General features: G+C 43.0%; 1 protein-coding gene and 1 pseudogene across 15 annotated transcripts in view; one reads left to right on the top strand and one right to left on the bottom strand.

Annotated features, from left to right (window-relative positions):
- LOC105467873 (zinc finger protein 75A) overlaps positions 1–22,151 on the bottom strand; it is a 72,462-nt gene that overhangs the window by 42,553 nt on the left and 7,758 nt on the right. Inside the window, exons 6-10 of one of the 15 annotated variants that reach the window (XM_071083999.1) lie at positions 21,045–21,136; positions 20,572–20,698; positions 18,431–18,541; positions 12,130–12,228; positions 6,381–6,870 (exon numbers count right to left, since the gene is read on the bottom strand). In XM_071083999.1, coding sequence (XP_070940100.1) covers positions 6,803–6,870; positions 12,130–12,228; positions 18,431–18,541; positions 20,572–20,698; positions 21,045–21,136 — 497 coding nt within the window. In that variant the 3' untranslated portion in view covers positions 6,381–6,802. Of the gene's footprint in view, positions 1–3,255; positions 3,352–6,378; positions 6,871–11,349; positions 12,229–15,132; positions 18,264–18,430; positions 18,542–18,771; positions 21,137–22,151 lie in introns of those variants that run through there. The other 14 variants (XM_071084000.1, XM_071083997.1, XM_071083998.1 and 11 more) reach the window with 14 other exon arrangements.
- On the top strand, positions 10,112–11,632 carry LOC105467929 (ribosomal protein uL30-like; annotated as a pseudogene).

Below are 22,151 nucleotides of genomic sequence, written 5' to 3'. Positions count from 1 at the left end.
CACCTATAATCACAGCTACTGGGGAGGCTGAGGCAGGAGAATCACTTGAACCCGGGAGGCGGAGGTTGCAGTGAGCCGAGATTGAGCCATTGCACTCCAGCCTGGGCGACAAGAGTAAGACTGTGTCTTTAAAAAAAAGAAAAGAAAAAAGAACAAAGTGGAAGCATCACGCTAGCTTTCTTCAAAGTATACTACAAAGCTATAATAACCAAATCAGCGTGGTACTGGCATAAGAACAGACACATAGGCCAACGGAGCAGTATACAGAACATAGATATAAATTCATGCATTTATAACCCACTCATTTTCTTTTTTTTTTTTTTTTTGAGACGGAGTCTCACTCTGTCGCCCAAGCTGGAGTGCAGTGGCTGGATCTCAGCTCACTGCAAGCTCCGCCGCCCGAGTTTACACCATTCTCCTGCCTCAGCCTCCCGAGTAGCTGGGACTACAGGCGCCTGCCACCTCGCCCGGCTAGTTTGTTGTATTTTTTAGTAGAGACGGGGTTTCACCGTGTTAGCCAGGATGGTCTTGATCTCCTGACCTCGTGATCCGCCCGTCTCGGCCTCCCAAAGTGCTGGGATTACAGGCTTGAGCCACCGCGCCCGGCCAACCCACTCATTTTCAACAAAGGTGTCAAGAATATACAATGGGAAGGCTGGGCATGATGGCTCATGCCTGTAATCCCTGTGTTTTGGGAATAGTTTAGACTCAAGTAATCTGCCCACCTTGGTCTCCCAACATCTGCACTTGGGAGGCTGAGTTGAGCAGATTGCTTGGGTCCAGGAGTTCGAGACCAGCCTGGGCAACATGGTAAAACCCTGTCTGTACAAAAACTTAACAAAAATTAGCAGCTGGCTGAAGAGACACAAGACTGTAATCCCAGCACTTTGGGAGGCCGAGGCGGGCGGATCACAAGGTCAAGAGATTGAGACCATTCTGGCCAACATGGTGAAACCCCGTCTCTGCTAAAAATACAAAAACTAGCTGGGCGTGGTGGTACACGCCTGTAGTCCCAGCTACTCGGGAGGCTGAAGCGGGAGAATCACTTGAACCTGGGAGGCAGAGGTTGCAGCGAGCCGCAATCGCACCATTGCACTTCAGCCTGGCGAGAGAGTGATACTCCATCTCAAAAAAAAAAAAAAAAAAAATTAGCCAAGCATGGTGGGGCATGCGCATAGTTCCAGCTACTCAGAAGGCTGAGGTAGGAAGATCACCCAAGTCTAGGAGGAGAAGGTTGCAGTAAGCCAAGACTGCACCACTGCACTCTAGCCTGGGTAACAGAGTGAGACCCTGTCCCCTCCACACACACACACACACACACACACAAAAGAATATACAATGGGGAAAGGACAATCTCTTCAATAAATGGTGCTCAGGAAAGTGGATATCCATAGGCAGAATAATAAAACTAGCCCCCTATCTCTCACCATATACAAAAATCAACTCAAAATGGATTAAAGACTTAAATCTAAGACCTGAAACTATGAATTACTAGAAGAAATCATGGGGAAAATGCTCCAGGACATTGGTCTGGGCAAAGATATTTTTGTGTAAGATCTCAAAAGCACAGGCAACAAGACAAATGAATTACATCCAACTAAGAAGCTTTTGTACATCAAAGGAAACAATAAAGTGAAGAGACAACCCATAGAAAATATTTGCAAACTCTCCCTCTGACAAGAAACTAAAAACCAATAATATAAGGCACTCAAACAACTCAATAGCAAAAAAAAAAAAAAGAAAAGAAAAAAATCCAATTAGAAAATGGGCAAAAGATCTGAATACACGTTTCTCAAATGAAGACATAAAAATGGCCTACAGGCATATGAAAAAATGCTCAATATCACTAATCATCAGAGAAATGCAAATCAAAACCACCATGAGATATCATCTCACCCCATTTTAAAATAGCTTTAATTTTAAAAGACAGAAAATAACAGATGCTGGCGAGGATGTGGAGAAAGGGGAACCCTTGTACACTGTTGTTGGGAATGTAAATTAGTACAGCCAGTATGGAAAACTGTTGGAAGTTCCTCAAAAAACTAAAAATAGAACTACCATGTGATCCAGCAATTCCACTACTGGATATATATTCAAAAGAAAGGAAGTCAATATACTGAAGAGATATCTGAATTCCCATGTTTATTGCAACACTATTCATAAAAGCCAAAATGTGAAAGCCACCTAAGTGTCCATGAATGGATGAATGGATAAAGAAAATGTGGTGTATGTATAAATATATGCAATAGAATATTATTATTCAGCCATAAAAAAGAATAAAAATCTTGTCATTTGTAGCATCACAGATAGAACTGAAAGTCATTACGTTAAGTGAAATAAGTCAAGCACAGAAACACAAATAGCACATGTTCTCACTCACATGTGGGAGCTAAAAAAGTGGATCTCATGAAGCCTGAGAAGATTAGCAGAGGCCAGGAAGGGTAGGGGGAGGGGAGGATAAAAAGAGGTTGATTAATTGGTACAAATATACAGTTAGGTAAAAAAAAATAAGAACCAGTGTTCAATAGGTCACTAAGGTGACTATAGTCAACAACAATCTATTACACTTTTCAAAATAGCTAGAAGAACGTCTGTAATCCCAGCGCTTTGGGAGCCTGAGTGAGGAGAATGACTTGACCCCAAGAATTCAAGACCAGCCTGGGCAATATGTCAAGACCCTGTCTCTACAAAAAAAAAAAAAAAAAAAAAAAAATTTAAATTACAAATTAGCTGGGCCTGGTGGTGCACACCTGTAGTCCTAGCCACTCAGGAGGTTGAGGCAGGAGGATCTCTTGAGCCCAGCAATTTGAAATGGCAGTGAGCTGTGATTGTGCCACTACATGCAACCTGGGCTACAAAATAAGACTCTGTCTCTAAAAAATAAAAATAAATACCTAGAAGAGAATAATTCAGATGTTCTTAGCGTAAAGAAAAGATAAATATTTGATGTGATATACAAATGGCTCTCATTTGATGTTTACACATTATATGAATGTATTCGATGATCACGTGTACCTCCAAAATATACACATATATGTATCAATAAAAAAATAAAGATTATAATAGTTCAGAAGGCAAAAAAAAGTTACCTATGTAAAACTAATTGGCTCTATCTATGTGGGTCTATTTCTGGACTCTCCATTCTGTTCCATTGATCTATGTGTCTATTCCTTTACAAACACCACACTATTTTTGATTAATGGATTAATGTAGCTTTAGAAAAAGTCTTCTAATTAGCTGGGTGCAGTGACTCATACCTGTAATCCCAGCACTTTGGGAGGCCGAGGCAAGCAGATCATGAGGTCAGGAGATTGAGACCATCCTGGCTAACACGGTGAAACCCCGTCTCTACTGAAAAAAAAAAAAAAATACAAAAAGTTAGCTGGGCATGGTGGTAGATGCCTATAGTTCCAGCTACTCAGGAGGCTGAGGCAGGAGAATGGCGTGAACCTGGGAGGCAGAGCTTGCAGTGGGACGAGATCACGCCACTGCCCTCCAGCCTGGGCGACAAAAGCAAGACTCTGTCTCAAAACAAAAACAAAAAACAAAACAAAACAAAAAAACAAAACCAAACACACTTTTTCTTTGATGTTGTTAAATTTTAAGGCCAGATGCGGTGGCTCACACCTGTAATCCCAGCACTTTGGGAGGCCAAGGTAGGCGGATCACAAGGTCAGGGGTTCGAGAGCAGCCTGGTCAATATGGTGAAACCCCATCTCTACTAAAAATACAAAAATTAGCCAGGCATGGTGGCGGGCGCCTGTAATCCTAGCTACTTGGGAGGCTGAGGCAGGGGAATCACTTGAACCCGGGAAGCAGAGGTTGCAGTGAGCCAAGATTGCGCCGCCACTGCACTCCAGCCTGGGTGACAGAGCGAGATTCCGTCTCAAAAAAAAAAAAAAAAAAAAAAAGGTTGGGTGCGGTGGCTCACACCTGTAATCCCAGCACTTTGGAAGGCCGAGGCAGGCATATCACGAGGTCAGGAGATCGAGACCATCCTGGCTAACACAGTGAAACCCCATCTCTGCTAAAAATACAAAAACTTAGCCAGGCATAGTGGCGGGTGCCTGTAGTCTCAGCTACTCAGGAGGCTGAGGCAGGAGAATGGCATGAACCTGGGAGGCGGAGCTTGCTGTGAGCCAAGATTGTGCCACTGCACTCCAGCCTAGGCGACAGAGCAAGACTCCATCTCAAAAAAAAAAAAATAAATAATAATAATAATAATTTACTGTAATGTTTCCAGGTATGCATGTTTTTCCCTCTTTTTGGCCTTTATTCTTATCTATCCTGTAAACTCTTTCCTTGGTGTTCTTTTGTCTTTAATCCTGGGACATTTTTGGTCATTCTTCAGATATTTTCTATATTAATTATTGTTTATTTTTCTCTCCTAATACTCCTCACACAAATGCAAGCGGAATGTTTCCATTTCTTCTTCCCACTCCGTATCTAAGTTATGTGTGTGTGTGTGTGTCTGTGTCTTCCCTCCCATCCCTTCCTGATGCCTTCTAAAGGTGTTCCTCTTTCTGATCTTTCTGCTTACTGACTCCTTATTTGACTGTTTCCTTTGGCTCCGTCAGTGAGCCAAGATCGTGCCATTGTACTCCTGCCTGGGTGACAAAGTGAGACCCTGCCTCAAATTAATTAATTAATTAATTAATTTTCCTAGTCAGCCCAACTGTTTTATTTCATGTGTCTTTATTTCATGTGTTGTGTTGACTGTTCCCTGTGCACATCAGCTACCTTGGTGATAAAGTGAGTGAAGGAAAGACCAAAGGTCAGGCCCCAGCTGTGCTCCACCAGGCAAGTTTATACAGGGAGTGGAGCAACACCCTCAGAGCATAGTACTTCTGGCAACACTCTCTGGGCTTGAACTCTTCCTATTTGTCAACCCTGTTTGTCATTGCTCCACCAGGGACCCTGCCTTCAGTTAACGTGCTATGCTTCTGATTTGGGTATGTTCTTTTCAAGAGAGTTGTTGGGATAAGGAGAGGGAGGGTGAGCACAGAATCCCAAAGGGGAGACAGTTTCCTATACCAGTTGTTTTCTGCTCTCCATCCTAGTCTGGCTACCTACCCAAGCTTACATTGTCCTCCCGGGAGACAGGTGCTACGTTTTTGTTGTTTTCCCTCCCTTGCAGTTTTGACATAAAAAGTGACCAATAAATATCTTCCCAACGTTGAATGAATGAATGAGCACACAGAGTACATATCTTTCAAAAAGTTTTAGGGAGTAAAATTAGGCAGAGTAATCCTCAGTAATCCTTAGGCAGAGATAAGAACAGAATGGGCCAGGCGCGGTGGCTCAAGCCTGTAATCCCAGCACTTTGGGAGGCCGAGACGGGCGGATCACAAGGTCAGGAGATCGAGACCATCCTGGCTAACCCGGTGAAACCCCGTCTCTACTAAAAAATACAAAAAACTAGCCGGGCGAGGTGGCGGGCGCCTGTAGTCCCAGCTACTCCGGAGGCTGAGGCAGGAGAATGGCTTAAACCCGGGAGGCGGAGCTTGTAGTGAGCCGAGATCCGGCCACTGCACTCCAGTCTGGGCGACAGAGCCAGACTCCGTCTCAAAAAAAAAAAAAAAAAAAAAAAGAACAGAATGAATTTTTGTCAGCAGGCTAATGTAAGTGTTGACTTGAGAAATGCAGAAGGTAATTAACAGTAGCTTATGGCACGAGGAATTCTGGTTGCAAATAACTCTTGGTTGGCTAAGTATGTTTTTATAAAACCACACTGATAAATTATGGCAAGTATTAACTGGCCATAAAGGATCTTTCGCAGCAGTTTGTAGCACACTTCTTGACTATCAGGACATTGGGTGTTAAAGTATAGAGTAACTACTTTAGAAAAACTCCAGACAAGGCTGGGCGCGGTGGCTCAAGCCTGTAATCCCAGCACTTTGGGAGGCTGAGACGGGTGGATCACGAGGTCAGGAGATCGAGACCATCCTGGCTAACACGGTGAAACCCCGTCTCTACTAAAAAATACAAAAAAACTAGCCGGGCGAGGTGGCGGGCGCCTGTAGTTCCAGCTACTCGGGAGGCTGAGGCAGGAGAATGGCGTAAACCCAAGAGGCGGAGCTCGCAGTGAGCTGAGATCTGGCCACTGCACCCCAGCCTGGGTGACAGAGCCAGACTCTGTCTTAAAAAAAAAAAAAAAAAAAAGAAAAACTCCAGACAGAGGATCAAGGTAAGGAAGGAACACTAACCAAGGGAAAGGAGAGAAAATTCCTCATTACAAGGAAGCATGATAACAAATGAGGAAGAAAGTAGAATAGGGATATTAAATTTTGAGGTCATTTTTCTTCTTAGAAGTTACCCAAATGGGATGGTCAAATGCTAATTAAAACAAAATAAAATCAAGCAGGTACACTAAGAGGGAGGTGAACTATAATGAAATTTTAATGCTTTGAATATTTATTTACACATTGTTTCAAGAAAAAGAAATTAAAGCCAATGCAAGTGAGTAAATGAGAAAGTCTTCTGAGGGCACTTTGAACTCCTGGGGAGATGCCCAGTGTAATTATTATTAGTTTCTTGTTCAGTAGGCTTTCTGGAAACCGACAATTAACTGATGCCACTGAACTCTTAATGAATGAAGCACTCTGGGGCTTGTTAAAAGTGCAAGAGTAGATCACTTAGTTTCAAGTTATTAATAAGTTGCTCCAGGGATCATTACAGGTATCTAGTATCCCTTCCAGACCACTCTCATTATGAGGCATCTGGGATGCCTGGTGTTCTCATAAATGGATGCTCCAGGGAGGAGGTCAAGAGGGTCCTCTTACAAAGCCATCTTGAGAAGTTGTCAGTAAAGTTTTGGTCGCCCTCTGGGGAAGGGAAAGGCAGCTCCCGTGTTTTCGATGAGCTTTGCTCCTATGGGAGAGAGGTCCTCCACTGAGTGGGAACTGTTCCTCAAAGATGGTTTAGGGCAGAGATTGTCAAGAATTATCTCTTATAAACTGAACTATTTATGGGTAAAACGTTAGAATGTCTGAGATGTACTTTAAAATACTCCAAAGCAAACCAACAACCCTCTAAAAGCAAAAAATAAAAAATCTGGAGGGGATAAATGAAACAAGATTGGGAAAATGTTGGTGATTTTTAAGGCCTGGAGGGGGTTCATTATACTAGTCTCTTCATATTTATATATGTTTGATAACTTCCATAAGAAAAACCTCTAAGTGGGTACATAGAAAAGGATTGTCCATTTCCTATATATATTATTTTAAATCAGTTATTACTCTATGTATTTATTAGAATTCTTTCAGTTACAATTAACAGAATCCCCAATTCACATTGGCTTAAACAATAAAGGGAATGTATAGATTCATGTAGCTGAAAAGTACTGGGCAGTTCTAGGTATCAGGTGATGCTTGATCCTATAGCTCAATGATGTTACCAAGGACTGAATTTCTATCACTCTGTTCTGTTTTCTATGATGTTGGTTTCATGCTAAGGATCATATATCTCCCAGTTTCAAGAAGATTGTGAACAGGTACTGGGTTACATGCGTCATCCGGCAAAAGCTGGATTTGTTCTAGCATCTCCAAGAAAACTCCCAACAGGACCAGCTTAAGGCCATATGCCTAACCCTGAGCCATTGTCTAATCAAGGAGGTAGAATCTTTCTCTTACTGAGGTTAGGTCACATTCTCCATTCCTGGAAACCAGGATCAGGAACCTCTCAGATCTCCAAATGGAATCAGGATTGATGGAAAGGAAAAAGGGTGAAATGGATGTTAGGAGGCCATCAACAAATGTCTGCTACACTCCCCATGTGTAAAGCTTCTAGTAGAATAGAACAGAGGGCATTGAACCATATCTTCTAAAACTGCAATAGAGGTGTAAAGCTGTGGTCAGAGATCAGGGACCTAGATAGTCTGTAGAGGTGGAACATTTCCTTAAGGCAGTGTCTGGTGTGGATGGGAATGGTTTTGAAAGTGCAATGTGCTTCATTTTGGAGAGTGTATTTACTCCTAGAAGAAAGGCATCATTTTGCCTGGTGTAGGGCGAGTGCTGGGTTTGTTCTGGGCATCCCAGGCTGTCATGATAAGAATGCACTTGAGCCAGGCACGGTGGCTCACGCCTGTAATCCCAGCACTTTGGGAGGCCGAGGTGGGCCGATCAAGAGATCTGGAGTTTAAGACCAGCCTGATCAACGTGATGAAACCCTGTCTCTACTAAAAATAAAAACATAAGCCGGGCGTGGTAGGGCGCACCTGTAATCCCAGCTACTCAGGAGACTGAGGCAAGAGAATCACTTGCACCCAGCAGGCACAGCTTGCAGTGAGCCAAGATCGCGCCACTGCACTCCAGCCTGGGCAACAGAGTGAGACTCTGTCTCAAAAAAAAAAAAAAAAGAATGCACTTGAGTACTCTTGCAGTATAATATCTCCATGCTTTGGAGATAATCTCCATCACTAATACTCACATCAGGTACCTACATGCCTCATTTAGCGTGGCAATTTGAGAAATATTTTATATTTTTACATTTTTCCCCTTTTACACCAACAAAGCAAAAACGTAATGAAAAATGTCTTAATATTTAAAAATATATACACTTAAGATATCTATATGAAATATAGGTATCCATAGAGTGTATTCATATACGTATTAATGTACAGGCATAACTTATTTTATTGTACCTTACTTTATGGCACTTCACAGATACTGTATTTTTTATGAATTGAAGGTTTGTGGCAAGCCTGTGTTGAGCAAGTCTATCGTTACCATTTTTCCAACAGCACATGCTCACTTCGTGTCTCCATGCCAATATTTTTATTTTATTTTTTTATTTTTTTGAGACGGAGTCTCGCTCTGTAGCCCAGGCTGGAGTGCAGTGGCCGGATCTCAGCTCACTGCAAGCTCCGCCTCCCAGGTTCACGCCATTCTCCGGCCTCAGCCTCCCAAGTAGCTGGGACTACAGGCGCCCGCCACCTCGCCCGGCTATTTTTTGTATTTCTTAGTAGAGACGGGGTTTCACCGTGTTAGCCAGGATGGTCTCGATCTCCTGACCTCGTGATCCGCCCATCTCGGCCTCCCAAAGTGCTGGGATTACAGGCTTGAGCCACCGCGCCTGGCCTATGCCAATATTTTTAAATTAAGGTATATATACATTGATTTTTTTAGACATAATGCAATTGCACATTTAAAGACTATACTACAGGCCAGGCGTGATGGCTCACACTTGTAATACCAGCACTTTGGGAAGCCAAGGCAGGAGGATCACTTAAGCCCAGGAGTTTCAGACCAGCCTGGACAACATATTGAGACCCCATCTCTATTAAAAATAAGTAAATAGGCCGGGCATGGTAGCTCATGCCTGTAATCCCAGCACTTTGGGAGGCTGAGGGAGGCTTATCAGTTGAGGCCAGGAGTTCAAGACCAGCCTGGCCAACATGGTAAAACCCCATCTCTACTAAAAGCACAAAAATTAGCTGGGCATGGTGGCAGGTGCCTGTAATCCCAGCTACTTCAGAGGCTGAGGCAAAAGAATCACTTGAACCTGGAAGGCAGAGGTTGCAGGGAACTGAGATGCCACTGCACTCCAGTCTAGGTGACAGTGAGGCTCTGCCTCAAAACATACAATACAATACAATACAATACAAAATTGAAAAATAAAAAAGACTACAGTACAGTGTAAACATAACTTTTATATGTACTGGAAAACCAAAAAATTTATGTAACTCACTTCACTGTGATATTCATATCATCGCATGGGCCTGGAACCAAACCTGCAATATATTTGAGGTAAGCATATATATGTATATGTAGGTATATAGTATATATATGTATCTGTGTAGGAGCGAGGTGTGATGGCATGCACCTGTAGTCCCAGACTTTGGGAGGTTTAGGCAGGAGGATCACTTGAGTCCAGGAGTTCAAGGCCAGCCTGAGTAACAGAGCAAAACTCCCATCTCTAAAATATATATAAAACAAACATACACAGAGAGAAATCCATTACAACACTCAGCAGTTTAGTTAGATATTTTTCTCATGATTGCTTGATCAATTCGGTAGAGTGAGTACTTTGATTTGGTCTCAGAACATGAGCCTGACGCAGCATAATGTGCTTTCCTCAACTCAATGGCCTTTGCCAATCTATTAACTCTGCTATGCAGGTGAATTGCCTGAGCTCAGGAGTTCAAGACCAGCCTGGGCAACATGGTGAAACCCTGTCTCTATTAAAATACAAAAAATTAGCCAGGTGTGGTGGTTGACACTTGTGGTCCCAGCTACTTGGGAAGCTTGAGGCCCGATAATTGCTTAAACTGGGGAGGTAGAGGTTGCAGTGAGCTAAGATCGGGCAATTGCACTCCAGCCTGAGGGACAGAGTGAGACTCTGTCTCCAAAAAAATAAAATAAAATAAATTTTTTTGACCGGGCACGGTGGCTTATGCCTGCAATTCCAGCACTTTGGGAGGCTGAGACGGGCGGATCACGAGGTCAGGAGATCAAGACCATCCTGGCTAACATGGTGAAACCCCATCTCTACTAAAAATACAAAAAAAAAAATTAGCCGGGCGTGGTGGCGGGCGCCTGTAAGTCCCAGCTACTCGGGAGGCTGAGAGAGGAGAATGGCGTGAACCCGGGAGGTAGAGCTTGCAGTGAGCCAAGATCAGCCGCTGCACTGCAGCCTGAGCGACAGAGCGAGACTCCATCTCAAAAAAAAAAAAAAAATTTGTTTTTCCTAACTCTTTTGTGTAACAAGCTGTTGTTCCCTATGATACTAAATTTTTAAGGAATTTTTCTAATGTTACAAATATTTAATTTTGTCTTTGTGAACAGTAAAGATCCTTTACTTTTTGATTGTTTCAAATGCTCTGAAATCATTCAGTTGATTGTACAAATCATGGACAAATGCTTAGTGTGAAAATTATGTTGGAAGTATATCTATTGGTTTTAAAAATTCAACAGTAAGGATCAGTAGCACAACACCAGAAAGATGGCGGAGCAAGAGCAAAGAAAAATCCCTTTGGTTCCACAAAAATCTCCTGAAAAATAGGAAGACTTAAAGAAGGAGCAGTGGAAAGGAAAAGGGTTCAGGTTTAAGCAACTGGAATCATTCCTACATGATTCCAGAAACGTGACAAGGTGTGTCTCAGATGACTAAAGTGAAACCTCGTGTCTTGGAATTGCCAGAAAAACATTCCTTGACCTTTGTTGTACGCATCAAAAGGATTAATGGCGTGAACTTACTGGTGCAGAGAACCACTGCAAGACTTCGCCTAAAGAAAATTTTTAGTGGTGTCTTTGTAAAAGTCACCCCCCAGAACCTAAAAATGCTGCGTATAGTGGACACTTATGTGATCTGGGGATTTCCAAATCTGAAGTCTGTCTGGGAATTCATTCCGAAACGTGGACAAGCCAAGGTCAAGAATAAGACCATCCCTCTGACAGACAACACAGTGATTGAGGAGCACCTGGGGAAGTTTGGTGTCATTTGCTTGGAAGACCTCATTCATGAAATTGCCTTCCCAGGGAAGCATTTCCAGGAGATCTCACGGTTCTTGTGCCCTTTCCACCTCTCAGTGGCCCATCATGCTACCAAAAATACAGTGGGCTTCCTCAAGGAGATGGGCACACCTGGTTATTGGAGTGAACACATCAATCAGCTCATCTGCCAGCTGAACTAGATCCAGGTGCCAAACTACAGTAAAAAAAAAAAAAAAATTTTTTTTGAGATGGAGTTTTGCTCTTGTTGCCCAGGCTGGAGTGCAATGGCACGATCTCGGCTCACCGCAACCTCCGCCTCCCAGGTGCAAGCAATTCTCCTGCTTCAGTCTCCCGAGTAGCTGGGATAACAGGCATGCACCACCACGCCCAACTAATTTTGTATTTTTAGTAGAGACGGGGTTTCTCCATGTTGAGGCTGGTCTCGAACTCCTGACCTCAGGTGATCTGTCCGCCTCGGCCTCCCAAAGTGCTGGGATTACAGGCGTGAGCCACCACGCCTGGCCAAAACTGCAGTAAATTTTTATCAGTGAAGTGGAAGCATGTGTGTTTTTTTGTTTGTTTTTTTTGTTTTGAGATTCTTTATCAAGTATCTTCAGAGATTATTTCCTGCTTTATCTTCAAAAACTGGAAAGGAAGGGTTAAAGAAAAGACAGTAGCTTATGTTCATGGCAAGTACCTCTCACCGCAGTCCAGTTCCAAGGAAAAATTCCAGCGTTTTCTACATTGGCTGCCGCCTTGTCTGCTGAAGGAGTTCTGCTTTGTTGCATCTTCTCTCCTAGGGTTTAATGTTGGTAAATGAGTAACTCTGGCATTTGTACAAGGCTCCCTAAGACTCCTGGAGCAGTCGACCAAGTCCGGGGACATAATTGAATCTGCAGATTCCTGGGGACTTGTTTTGAAAAAGACTTGAAATACACATAGGAAGAAAGACCCAAAAATAAATGTTAACTTGTCAAAAAAAAAAAAAATTCAACAGTAAGCTTTCTTAGTTTTTCCTAAAAGGTGCATCGTATCCAAACACTGTAAAGCTTAATTTTTAATGTTAGCACTAAGATTGGTGCAACTCAAGATTCATTATCCAAACTGTGGCAGAAATGAAAAGTGATTCAGATAGTTTTTCTAAATCTGAAAATCTGAAATGCAATGCAAGAGGTAGCTTGCTTAATTCCTTTCACAGGAGGGATTAGGACTAGAGGAACTGCTTTAGGCAAAGTACATGCATTATCAGATTTGGGTGAATTGTACAGGAGAAAAGTCTTACAGATGCTTGACTGAAGAAGGCATTTCAGTACAGCCCATCTACCATTGCCCAGTGGAGGATTAATATATGAAGGAATCTTAGGCACGTAGCAAATTTGGTTGATGTTTCAAACAGTGCCCTCGCCTTGGTCCCCAGTGAACCCACACAAGAAAGAAAAAGCGACAAGTGTAGAAAAGATTCAGAAACAAAAGTATGCTTTTTGTTTGGGTGGATTTCTACTGGGACGAACAGTAAAAACGCGAAGTATGGGCAAAACTTTGTTTCCCACTTGAGGGCACTTCAGACAGTCTATACAGCAGAGAATTCAGTCCACAGAAAGAATGTGGGGAGAGTTTCAGCAAGTATTTATGCACTAGAAAACCTGTAAGTGAAGAGTAACAGGGCAGCCTTCATTATACATAACGGGGAGGAGTAACCAGGAAATGCAAGAGTAAATGCTTCAGTGGCATGACTCAACAAATATTTGGAAAATCCTTTATGAACTCTAATCTTTTGTTACCAGTTGTCCATTTGGATAAAAGAGGCTGCTGGGTATTCTTCCACAGACTCACCTGGGACATTCAACGCTGTTCTTAGTAGTTCCAAAAGTTAACAGAAACCCTAGGAGTTTTAGTTTTGAGATTTAGTTTGATTCTAAGCCCTTCTGTTCTTTCCCTCAAGTTAAAAGATATCTGAGGTTGGGCATGGTGGCTCATGCCTGTAATCCCAGTACTTTGGGAGGCCAAGGCAGGAGGATCACTTGAGCTTAGGAGTTCAAGATCAACCTGGGCAACATAGCAAGACCTCATCTCTACTAAAAATAAAAAAATAATAACCCAGGCATGGTGGCACATGCCTGGAGTCCCAGATACTCAGGAGGCTGAGGTGGGAAGATTGCTTGAGCCTGGGAGATTGAGGCTGTGGTGAGCCCAACCTGGGCAACAGAGTGAGACCCTTGTCTCAAAAATAAAATGTATCTGAGGTTCTCAAGGTGAGCTCAAGGTTCCAGTCTGCTTAATGGCAGGGAGAACTCTAGGTCTGGGATAGTCCCAGCACTGTACTTAGACTAGTGCAGGGGAGAGGTCAGGAGACTAGACGGGGTCAAAGATACAGTTCTCAGATATAACCTTGAAGCCATGGTAAGGCTGCTATCTGAACATGCTAAAATAAAGCTTCCTTCTTGTTTCCTGGAAATCACCTGCTGGTTTATGGAGGACATATTTGTGAGAACTTTAGTACTAATGTTTAAGGCTAAACCTAGGATTATGTGTTTCTCATATTTCATTTTTAAAGCAAGCCTCAATAGATTTTAATATCATGGTGTAAGTAATCTGTTCTCATATCATCTGGTATCATTTTAGTAATCCAGTCTCATCTCAAGCTACAGAAAACCCTTCTTCCACTCCCCACCCCACAAATTCGAAGGTTGTTATGAGACATCATGTTATGCGCAACAGCTGAGTACTGGCTAAGCTATGACTTTCCCCCTGGAGGATTCTCACTCCACAACTGGAACTGTCCTGCTCCTGCCTCCCTGCCCGTTTCTCCCCAATTGTCTATCATCCCTTAGTCCAGGAAGACAAGACACCTTACTGTCTACACTGATCTGGGCAAATTTGCTTTTGCCCTGTATCTCATCTGTTTTCTGAGGCACAACTCACTGAAGATACGACAGAGGTAGTTAACAAACCATTCTTTGAAATCTGCACTCATATGAGGGAGGCAATCCCTACCCCCTACCCCCCACCACAGCCCATTCAATAGAAATGCCTGTTTTGTGCATGAGGCAACGTGCCGGGAGACAAAGAATAAGGGAAGTGGGCCAGATAGGGAAGGAGGGTTGCCTTGTCCCCTTGAACTGACCTCCCGTAAGATTTGTCCCAGACAGCAATGTCTTTCTTCCCTATCATCTACAATCTTGGGAGCTCCTATGTGGTCCCATTAGTGTTGCATCAGCTCAGTTTAGCATCCATGGGAAGCCAGATCTCTTTTGAGGGTCAAAGGCTAGGTAGAATGAAAACAGAAAGGTTCAGAGCTCCAGCAGAACAGTCACTCCCCCAACTGCCCTTTTCTAAGCTCTATTAAGATTGGCCAGGTTGGCTGGGCGCGGTGGCTCACGCCTGTAATCCCAGCACTTTAGGAAGCCGAGGCGGGCAGATCACGAGGTCAGGAGATGGAGACCATCCTGGCTAACAAGGTGAAACCCCGTCTCTACTAAAAAAAAAAAAAAATAGCCAGGCGTGGTGGCGGGCACCTGTAGTCCCAGCTACTCGGGAGCCTGAGGCAGGAGAATGGTGTGAACCCAGGAGGTGGAGCTTGCAGAGAGCCAAGATTGCACCACTGCACTCCAGCCTGGACAACAGAGCGAGACTCCGTCTCAAAAAAAAAAAAAAAAAAGATAGGCCAGGTTATGGTACAGAAACACACAACACCAATGTCTCAGTGGTTTAATAGAACGAATGTTTATTTCTTGTTCTCACAAAGTCCATTATCGGTCTGGAGACTCTCAGGAATAGCCGCCTTCCATGCAGTGGCTCAGTGTTCTGGACTGCTTTGATTTCACGGCTCCTCTCACTGTATGTGGTTCCATGATTAAGGCAGGAAAGGAGAGCACTGGTCTTGTACCAGAAAAAAAAAGAAGAAAAAAAAAAAAAAAAGAAAAGCTTCAGCCAGAAGTGAGGCTTCTTCTGCTCACAACTCATTGACCAAAACTGTCTCATAACCTCATCTTAGTGCAAGGAGCAGGAAAGCAAAAACCATTCTTTTTACTGTTCACTACAAGTTCCATGAGGGGATGCAATTTTGTCTCTTGGCCACTCCTGTGTCCTCAGAGTATAGGACAGTGCCTGGCACATCATAGGCCTTCATTAAATTGACCAGAATGAATGAATGTAGTGCCAGAAAGAAAGCCACACATGATCTGGGAGAAGAAACAGAATCCTGGAGGTCTTAGGTTAAGAATGTGCTGGGTAAGAGCTATGCAGACCAGAGCTCCAGAGTTGGCTGTACTTAAGAAACAATAATTAGTATAGGCTGGGCATGGTGGCTCATGCATGTAATCCCAGCACTTTGGGAGGCCGAGGTGGGCGTTTGAGGTCAGCAGTTCAAGACCAGCCTGCTCAACATGGTGAAACCCTGTCTCTACTAAAAATACAAAAAATTAGCCAGGCGTGGTGGTAGGCGCCTGTAATCCCAGCTACTCTGGAGGCTGAGGCAGGTGAATCACTTGAATTTGGGAAGCGGAAGATGCAATGAGCTGAGATCACACCATTGCACTCCAGCCTGGGCGATAAGAGCAAAACTCTGTCTCAAAATAAATAAATAAATAAATAAATAAATAAATAAATAAATAAATAAGCAGTTTGGAAGAGGTCAGTTATTTAACCCCTTTCCTGATATACCTAAGAGCTCTAAAAGGAATGCACCTGAGTCACTGCTGTACCTAAATAAGCAAGTTGTAAGAAAATCCATAGGCTATACAGACTTTTGGCAATCCATCAAATTAATCACCTGACGCTGCTGTTAAATGCTGTGCTGGAAAGAACAAAGACAGGTAGAGCTTACAGTGTAGGACAAAACAACATGGATGTGGATTTGCTCATCCTCGCCCAACACGCAGCACCAGTTCCCAAACCCTTTATTTAGGGAACCGTCTCCTCCTGACTAAATGTCCAGGTCTCCATGCCAAATGAGCCACAGGATCCTGTCTGCAGCACACACACTCCAACTCTCATACAAACATTAAGTCTTTTTTTTTTGAGACGGAGTCTCACTCGGTCGCCCAGGTTGGAGTGCAGTGGCGCGATCTCAGCTCACTGCAAGCTCCGCCTCCCGGGTTCACGCCATTCTCCTGCCTCAGCCTCCTGAGTAGCTGGGACTACAGGCGACCGCCACCACACCCGGCTAATTTTTTTTATTTTTAGTAGAGACGGGGTTTCACCTTGTTAGCCAGGATAGTCTCAATCTTCTGACCTCGTGATCCGCCTGCCTCAGCCTCCCAAAGTGCTGGGATTACGGGCGTGAGCCACCGTGCTCGGCCAAGTCTCTTATTCTTAGTAACAAAGAAAAACCAATTAAAAAGTAAATAAACAAAATTCTGAGTTGATCTTAATTCCCACTAATTTTCTTTCAGGCCTTGGCCAAGTACGAATTTTTATACCTGCTTTATCCTACTGACATTGTAAGTCTAGTTTCTTTTATTGCAGAAAATTCTTTACATCTTATATTCCATGGCTACAAATTCCAACCCGTTTACCCATGATTCCATTAGAGATGTTTTCTGTTTTCCAAACATCACCAATGAGAAAGGCACAAGTTAGTGCATTAATAGTTCATCTGAAGATTCCCTAGTGGTGAAGTTAACATGATTTCATCACAGTAGAAAACTGTGATAACAGGATCCAAGAGCAGAAGTTGCCAAAAAGTTCAAGAAGGAACTCAAATGATGTTCAACTTTGCAAACCGTGTCCAATGACAAAAGAAAGAAAATCCAATTTCATTCTTGGAACACTTTACATTGTAATTCATTTCTGCCTCATGAGACTATTGAAATTAGTAAGCCTGCTACTGTGAAGAGAATGGTATGCAATTAAACATGCATGTTATTGCTTTTCATTTTGGAAGACCACGCTGCAAATGTATCTATTGGATGTGTTCAAGAATGACTGGAGAGATCAATGCAAAACGAACAATGTTTACTTCTGTGACCACAGAAAACTACTGAGTGGCTGCAGACCAAGTCTTGATTATTTTCTGTGAAACATATGTTTATCCCCGCCATTTTCTGATGTAAAATTTTTCAAGGTTTGTGATTTCTGTTTTACACAAATTTTAGTGTCAAGCTCCATTTGGTGAATGTCTTCAGAATGAGGACACTGGACAAGCTTCTCTTCACAGGTGGAGTTTCTGGTGTCTAAGAAGGCTTGACCGCCTGCTGAAATTTCTCCTGCATATGCTGCAAGTGTATGGCTGCTCACCTGTGTGGGTTCTCCGGTGTTTAATAAGGTGGGAGTTCTGACTGAATTTTTTTCCACATTCATGACACGTGAAGGGCTTTTCTCCTGTATGAGTTCTTTGGTGTGTATGTAGATTTGTATTTTGACTGAAGCTTTTCCCACACCATGAACATTTATATGGTTTTATTCCTTGGTGTGTTGTTAAGTGCTTATTAAGATCTGAACTCCACCTAAACCTCTTATCACACTGTTGACATTTATAGGGTTTCTCTTCAGTGTGAATTCTTTGGTGCTTAATCAGGTCAGAGCTAACTCTGAAGGTTTTCCCACATTCCTGACATTTAAAAGGCTTCTCTCTTGCACAATCCTTCTTGTGACGATCCATAAGTTTGAGCAGCTCTTGTTTCCAGGTTGAAAGTTTCTTTCTTTTCTTCACTGGAAAATCTTGGTGCCATTTCCCCAATCTGTGAATATCAAAATGATTTTCTTTGCCTGCTGTTTTCTGGGGAACTTTTACTTTGGCCTTTTTTGATATGATGTCTGTTGATGCTTGTATTTCTAAGTCAGAAAGAGATACAGGCTGATGATTTTCAGTGTCATTTCTGAGCTTTAACCCTGTTGGAATAAACATAATCACCCATCTGTATCCCAGAACAAGAAAATCATAGGAATAAAAAGAAAAATTCAATGATTTTTAAAAAAAGGAACAAAATCTTAAAATGTTAAGCCCTTGCAAAAGTTCATATCAAGGCACATTTCTCCACTTCCCATGGTATATTTACCTGTAGGAGATTTTCCGGCACTATCCTTAAACTCGGGGGATACTTGAACCCATGGCTCTTCACCTTGCTCTAGACAGGAGATCACTTTAGGTTTGGGGAGCACAAACAATGCTGTCAAATGGACAAAATGAGGTCAAGGACTGGTAACTTAACAGTGAATTGGTCCACTAATCCCAGACTGTTTCAGGATGACCAAAGACATTTTACAATTTGTTACTCCAAATGGTTAAATGGATAGACTCCAAGATCTAGTATCATGTTTATACTGTGCTATACTTATAGGTAGCTATGCAAAGCAGAGACTAAGAAATAAACCTATGGTGGATCAATGAAAAGGATACAGGGAATGGGAATCCAGTACACATTCTCCCTCTTTTGCCATCAATACCCTATATCCAACCAAGGGGGAACCAAGCTCCAGAAGTTGCAGGGAATATAAGCTGGTCTTATTAACTCTTTAGAAGGACTCAGCCTGGATAAGACCAGGTATGGCGGAGCCAATGTGAAGGATGCTGACTTGAGTATCATAAGCACAAGTGATTACTATTATAATTACAGTTACTTTTTATTTAGCCTTTATTCTTTAGCCACAGGCCCTCAGCTAGGATAGATTTCTACCATTCCTATAGATTACTGGTTCATATGCAGGTACAAGAAATAGACCAAAATCACTTCGTGAAATTTCTCTAATTACAGATTGCTAGATATGAAACTGTCACTCATTCATTCAACAAACATGTACTGAGTGGCTATGGTGTGTTAGGCACTGCTCGAGGGCTAGGGATATAGCAGTGAAGAAGACCCCTAATTTCATGGACTTTACATTATAGTATAGGGGTGGCACAATCAATCAATAAACAAAATAATGTCAGGGAGTGATAAATGTTTTAAAGAAAACTAAATCATGGTAAACAGTATTTAAGATTCTGCTCCTGTGAAGCTATTTTAGATAAGGTCCTGTGGGACACCTCTTTGAGAAAGTAATACTTGAGCAGAAACCTAAAAGTGAGTTTTGCCGCATGGCAGAAAAGTATGCAAGGCAAAGGAAAAGTAGAAATAAGCCTGGTGAGTTCAAGTAACAGAAAGATGACCAGTGTGGCTAAAGAGGACTGAGTGCACAAGCACACCAGTAGCAGGACACATGTGCAAAGAAGTCCATAGTAACCAGACCATGGAGGGTCCTGAAGCCTTGGTAAGAAGTTTAGATTTTTCTCCAAATATGGTAAGAAGTAACCACAGCCTTCTGAAGCAAGGAAACGCAACCATCTGATTATGTTTTCAAACAATCAATCGGCGTTCTGTGTAGAAAACAGACTGTGGGAGGACAAGAGCGGAGGCAGGGGACCTGTTAGAAAGCTACTGACATTGACCTGCTTCAAGATGACACTGGCTAAGATCAGGATGCTGGCAGTGCAAGGAGCTGAAACATGGCTGCAGTCAGGATATGTCGAAGTAGAGTTAAGAAAACTTGCTAATGAATTAACAGTGGGGTATGATGGCAAGATCAGGGTAAAAGATGACAGTACTAGCTGGGCACGGTGGCTCATGCCTGTAATCCCAGCACTTTGGGAGGCCAAGGCAGGCAGATCACAAGGTCAGGAGATTGAGACCATCCTGGTTAACATGGTAAAACCCTGACTCTACTAAAAAAATACAAAAAATATGAGTTGGGCATGGTGGCGGGCGCCTGTAGTCCCAGCTACTTGGGAGGCTGAGGCAGGAGAATGGTGTGAACCCGGGAGGCAGAGCTTGCAGTGAGCTGAGATCGCGCCACTGCACTCCAGCCTGGGTGACAGAGCAAGCCTCCGTCTCAAAAAAAAAAAAAAGATGACAGTACTTTGTTCGCCCTGAGCAACTGGATAATGGTGGTGCCCCTTACTCAGATGGGAAAAACATGATGGAGAAGATTTGGGGAAAGGGAAGGAAGGGATCAAGATCTCCACGTAGGATAAGGAATGAGCATGTACATTTGGAAAAAGCTCCTCAAGTGATCTGGATACACTACCTACACCCTCCCCTACACTGTCTAGTTGAGAATCAACCAGCTCCTGGAACACTGAGACCCTCTCACAGGGGTTCATTCTCAGTAAGCTGGGCACAGATTACTCAACTTCTACACAAAAAGAAGGGAGAATCTTTACCTAGAGAGATGACAGTCTCATAGTTTTCCTGCATTACATCATTGTAGAGGGCCTTCTGAGTGTATTCCAGTAACTCCCATTCTTCCTGGGAAAAATATATGGCCACTTCTTCAAATGTCAACAAGTTCTAAAGAAGAGAATGGACTTCAGCTCCAAACTTGCCACTGCAGAAGCAGCCTAACTGGGTATGAACTGCATGGTAGGCCAGGCGCTAAAGAAATTAACAACACGATTTAAGGGAAAAAAAAAAAAAAAAAAAGCAGGGCAGAAGGCAGAAAAAAAGGAGCCAACGGGTCAGCAAACAGCCTAGGAGGTACCCAGTTCCCTCTGGGCCAAGCCTAATTGTCCAGGGTAGAACCTCTGGGGCTAACATGCCTCAGGGCACATGCTGGGCAGTATGGGTCTTGGGCAGCAGGGAAAGGCAGACAAGGTCATGCTGCGGTAGCCCTACACTGCTGGAAAGCACAGCTCACCTGGGATTGAGGCAAGAGGAGCTCAGGTGCCACTGTCCAGTCTTTGGTGTTTGTCTGCTCAGGAAAGACTAAAATCTGTTGAGCAGGCAAAGCTGTGGGTGGAAAAGAGCCAGAGGGCATTTCTCTTGTTTCTATGAATATCCGTAGCTCATTTCTAAAATACAGAAGATTCTGATTCTTTCTGGAAAGATAGGACGCCTTTTTAAGAGTGTATATGGTAACCACCTGGTTCTTTGTAAATTAGAACCAAGTGTCTACCAGCCCCTAGAACCGGTTCCCCAGATGATTATCCTCGGTTTTCATGAGGAAAGTTAATAAAAAGAGATATGTATATATATATGGGTTTTTTGCCCCCTCGCATGATATAAATTGTTCTGAGTTGAGCAAAACTTAGAAGTACTCAATTTGAAAATGAAGTACTCAGGAAGCCCAGTGTGCCAAATAAAATTAAACAAGAGGGTAAAAATGAACTTGACAAATTCAACTAACAGCAAGGAGACCAGCTAAGTGGCTGGTAAGGACTGAGCAAGGGCTTGAGTAGCAGATGAGGGCAGACAGGTGAGCAGGAACCAGACTGTAGAGTGTTCTGGAGCCCTGGTAATATCAGACTTTTTTTTTTTTTCTGAATGTAAGTGACCACAGGCTTTTGAGGCAAGGAAATGTCATGATCTGATTAGGTTTTTAAAAGCTCAATCTAGCTTCTGTATAGAAAACAGACTGTGTAAGGGCACAAGGAGATGCAGGGGCCCCTGTTAAAAAGCTACTCATGTACGCCTGGTTCAAGATGACACTGGCTTACACCAGGATGCTAACAGTGCAAGAAGCTGAGACATGGTTGGAGTTAGGATACGTCAAAGTAAAGCTAAGAAAACTTGCTAATGAATTAACAATGGGGTATGATGACAAGATCAGAACAAAGGAGGACTGTTACTTTGTATGCCTTGAGCAACTGGATAATGGTTGTGCCCCTTACTGAGATAAGAAAGACATAGAAGAGGAAGTTTGGTGGAAGAGAGAGGGAAGGGATTAAGAACTCCATGTAGGGTAAGCAATCAGCACGTACATTTGGAAAAAGCTCCCCAGGTGATCTGGATACACTACCTACAC

Source organism: Macaca nemestrina, chromosome 18, assembly GCF_043159975.1.
Source record: "Macaca nemestrina isolate mMacNem1 chromosome 18, mMacNem.hap1, whole genome shotgun sequence".
NCBI classification, from domain to species: domain Eukaryota; kingdom Metazoa; phylum Chordata; class Mammalia; order Primates; family Cercopithecidae; genus Macaca; species Macaca nemestrina.
The sequence above is the reverse complement of the archived record's forward strand: the minus strand, read 5'-3'. Positions and strand labels throughout refer to the sequence as shown.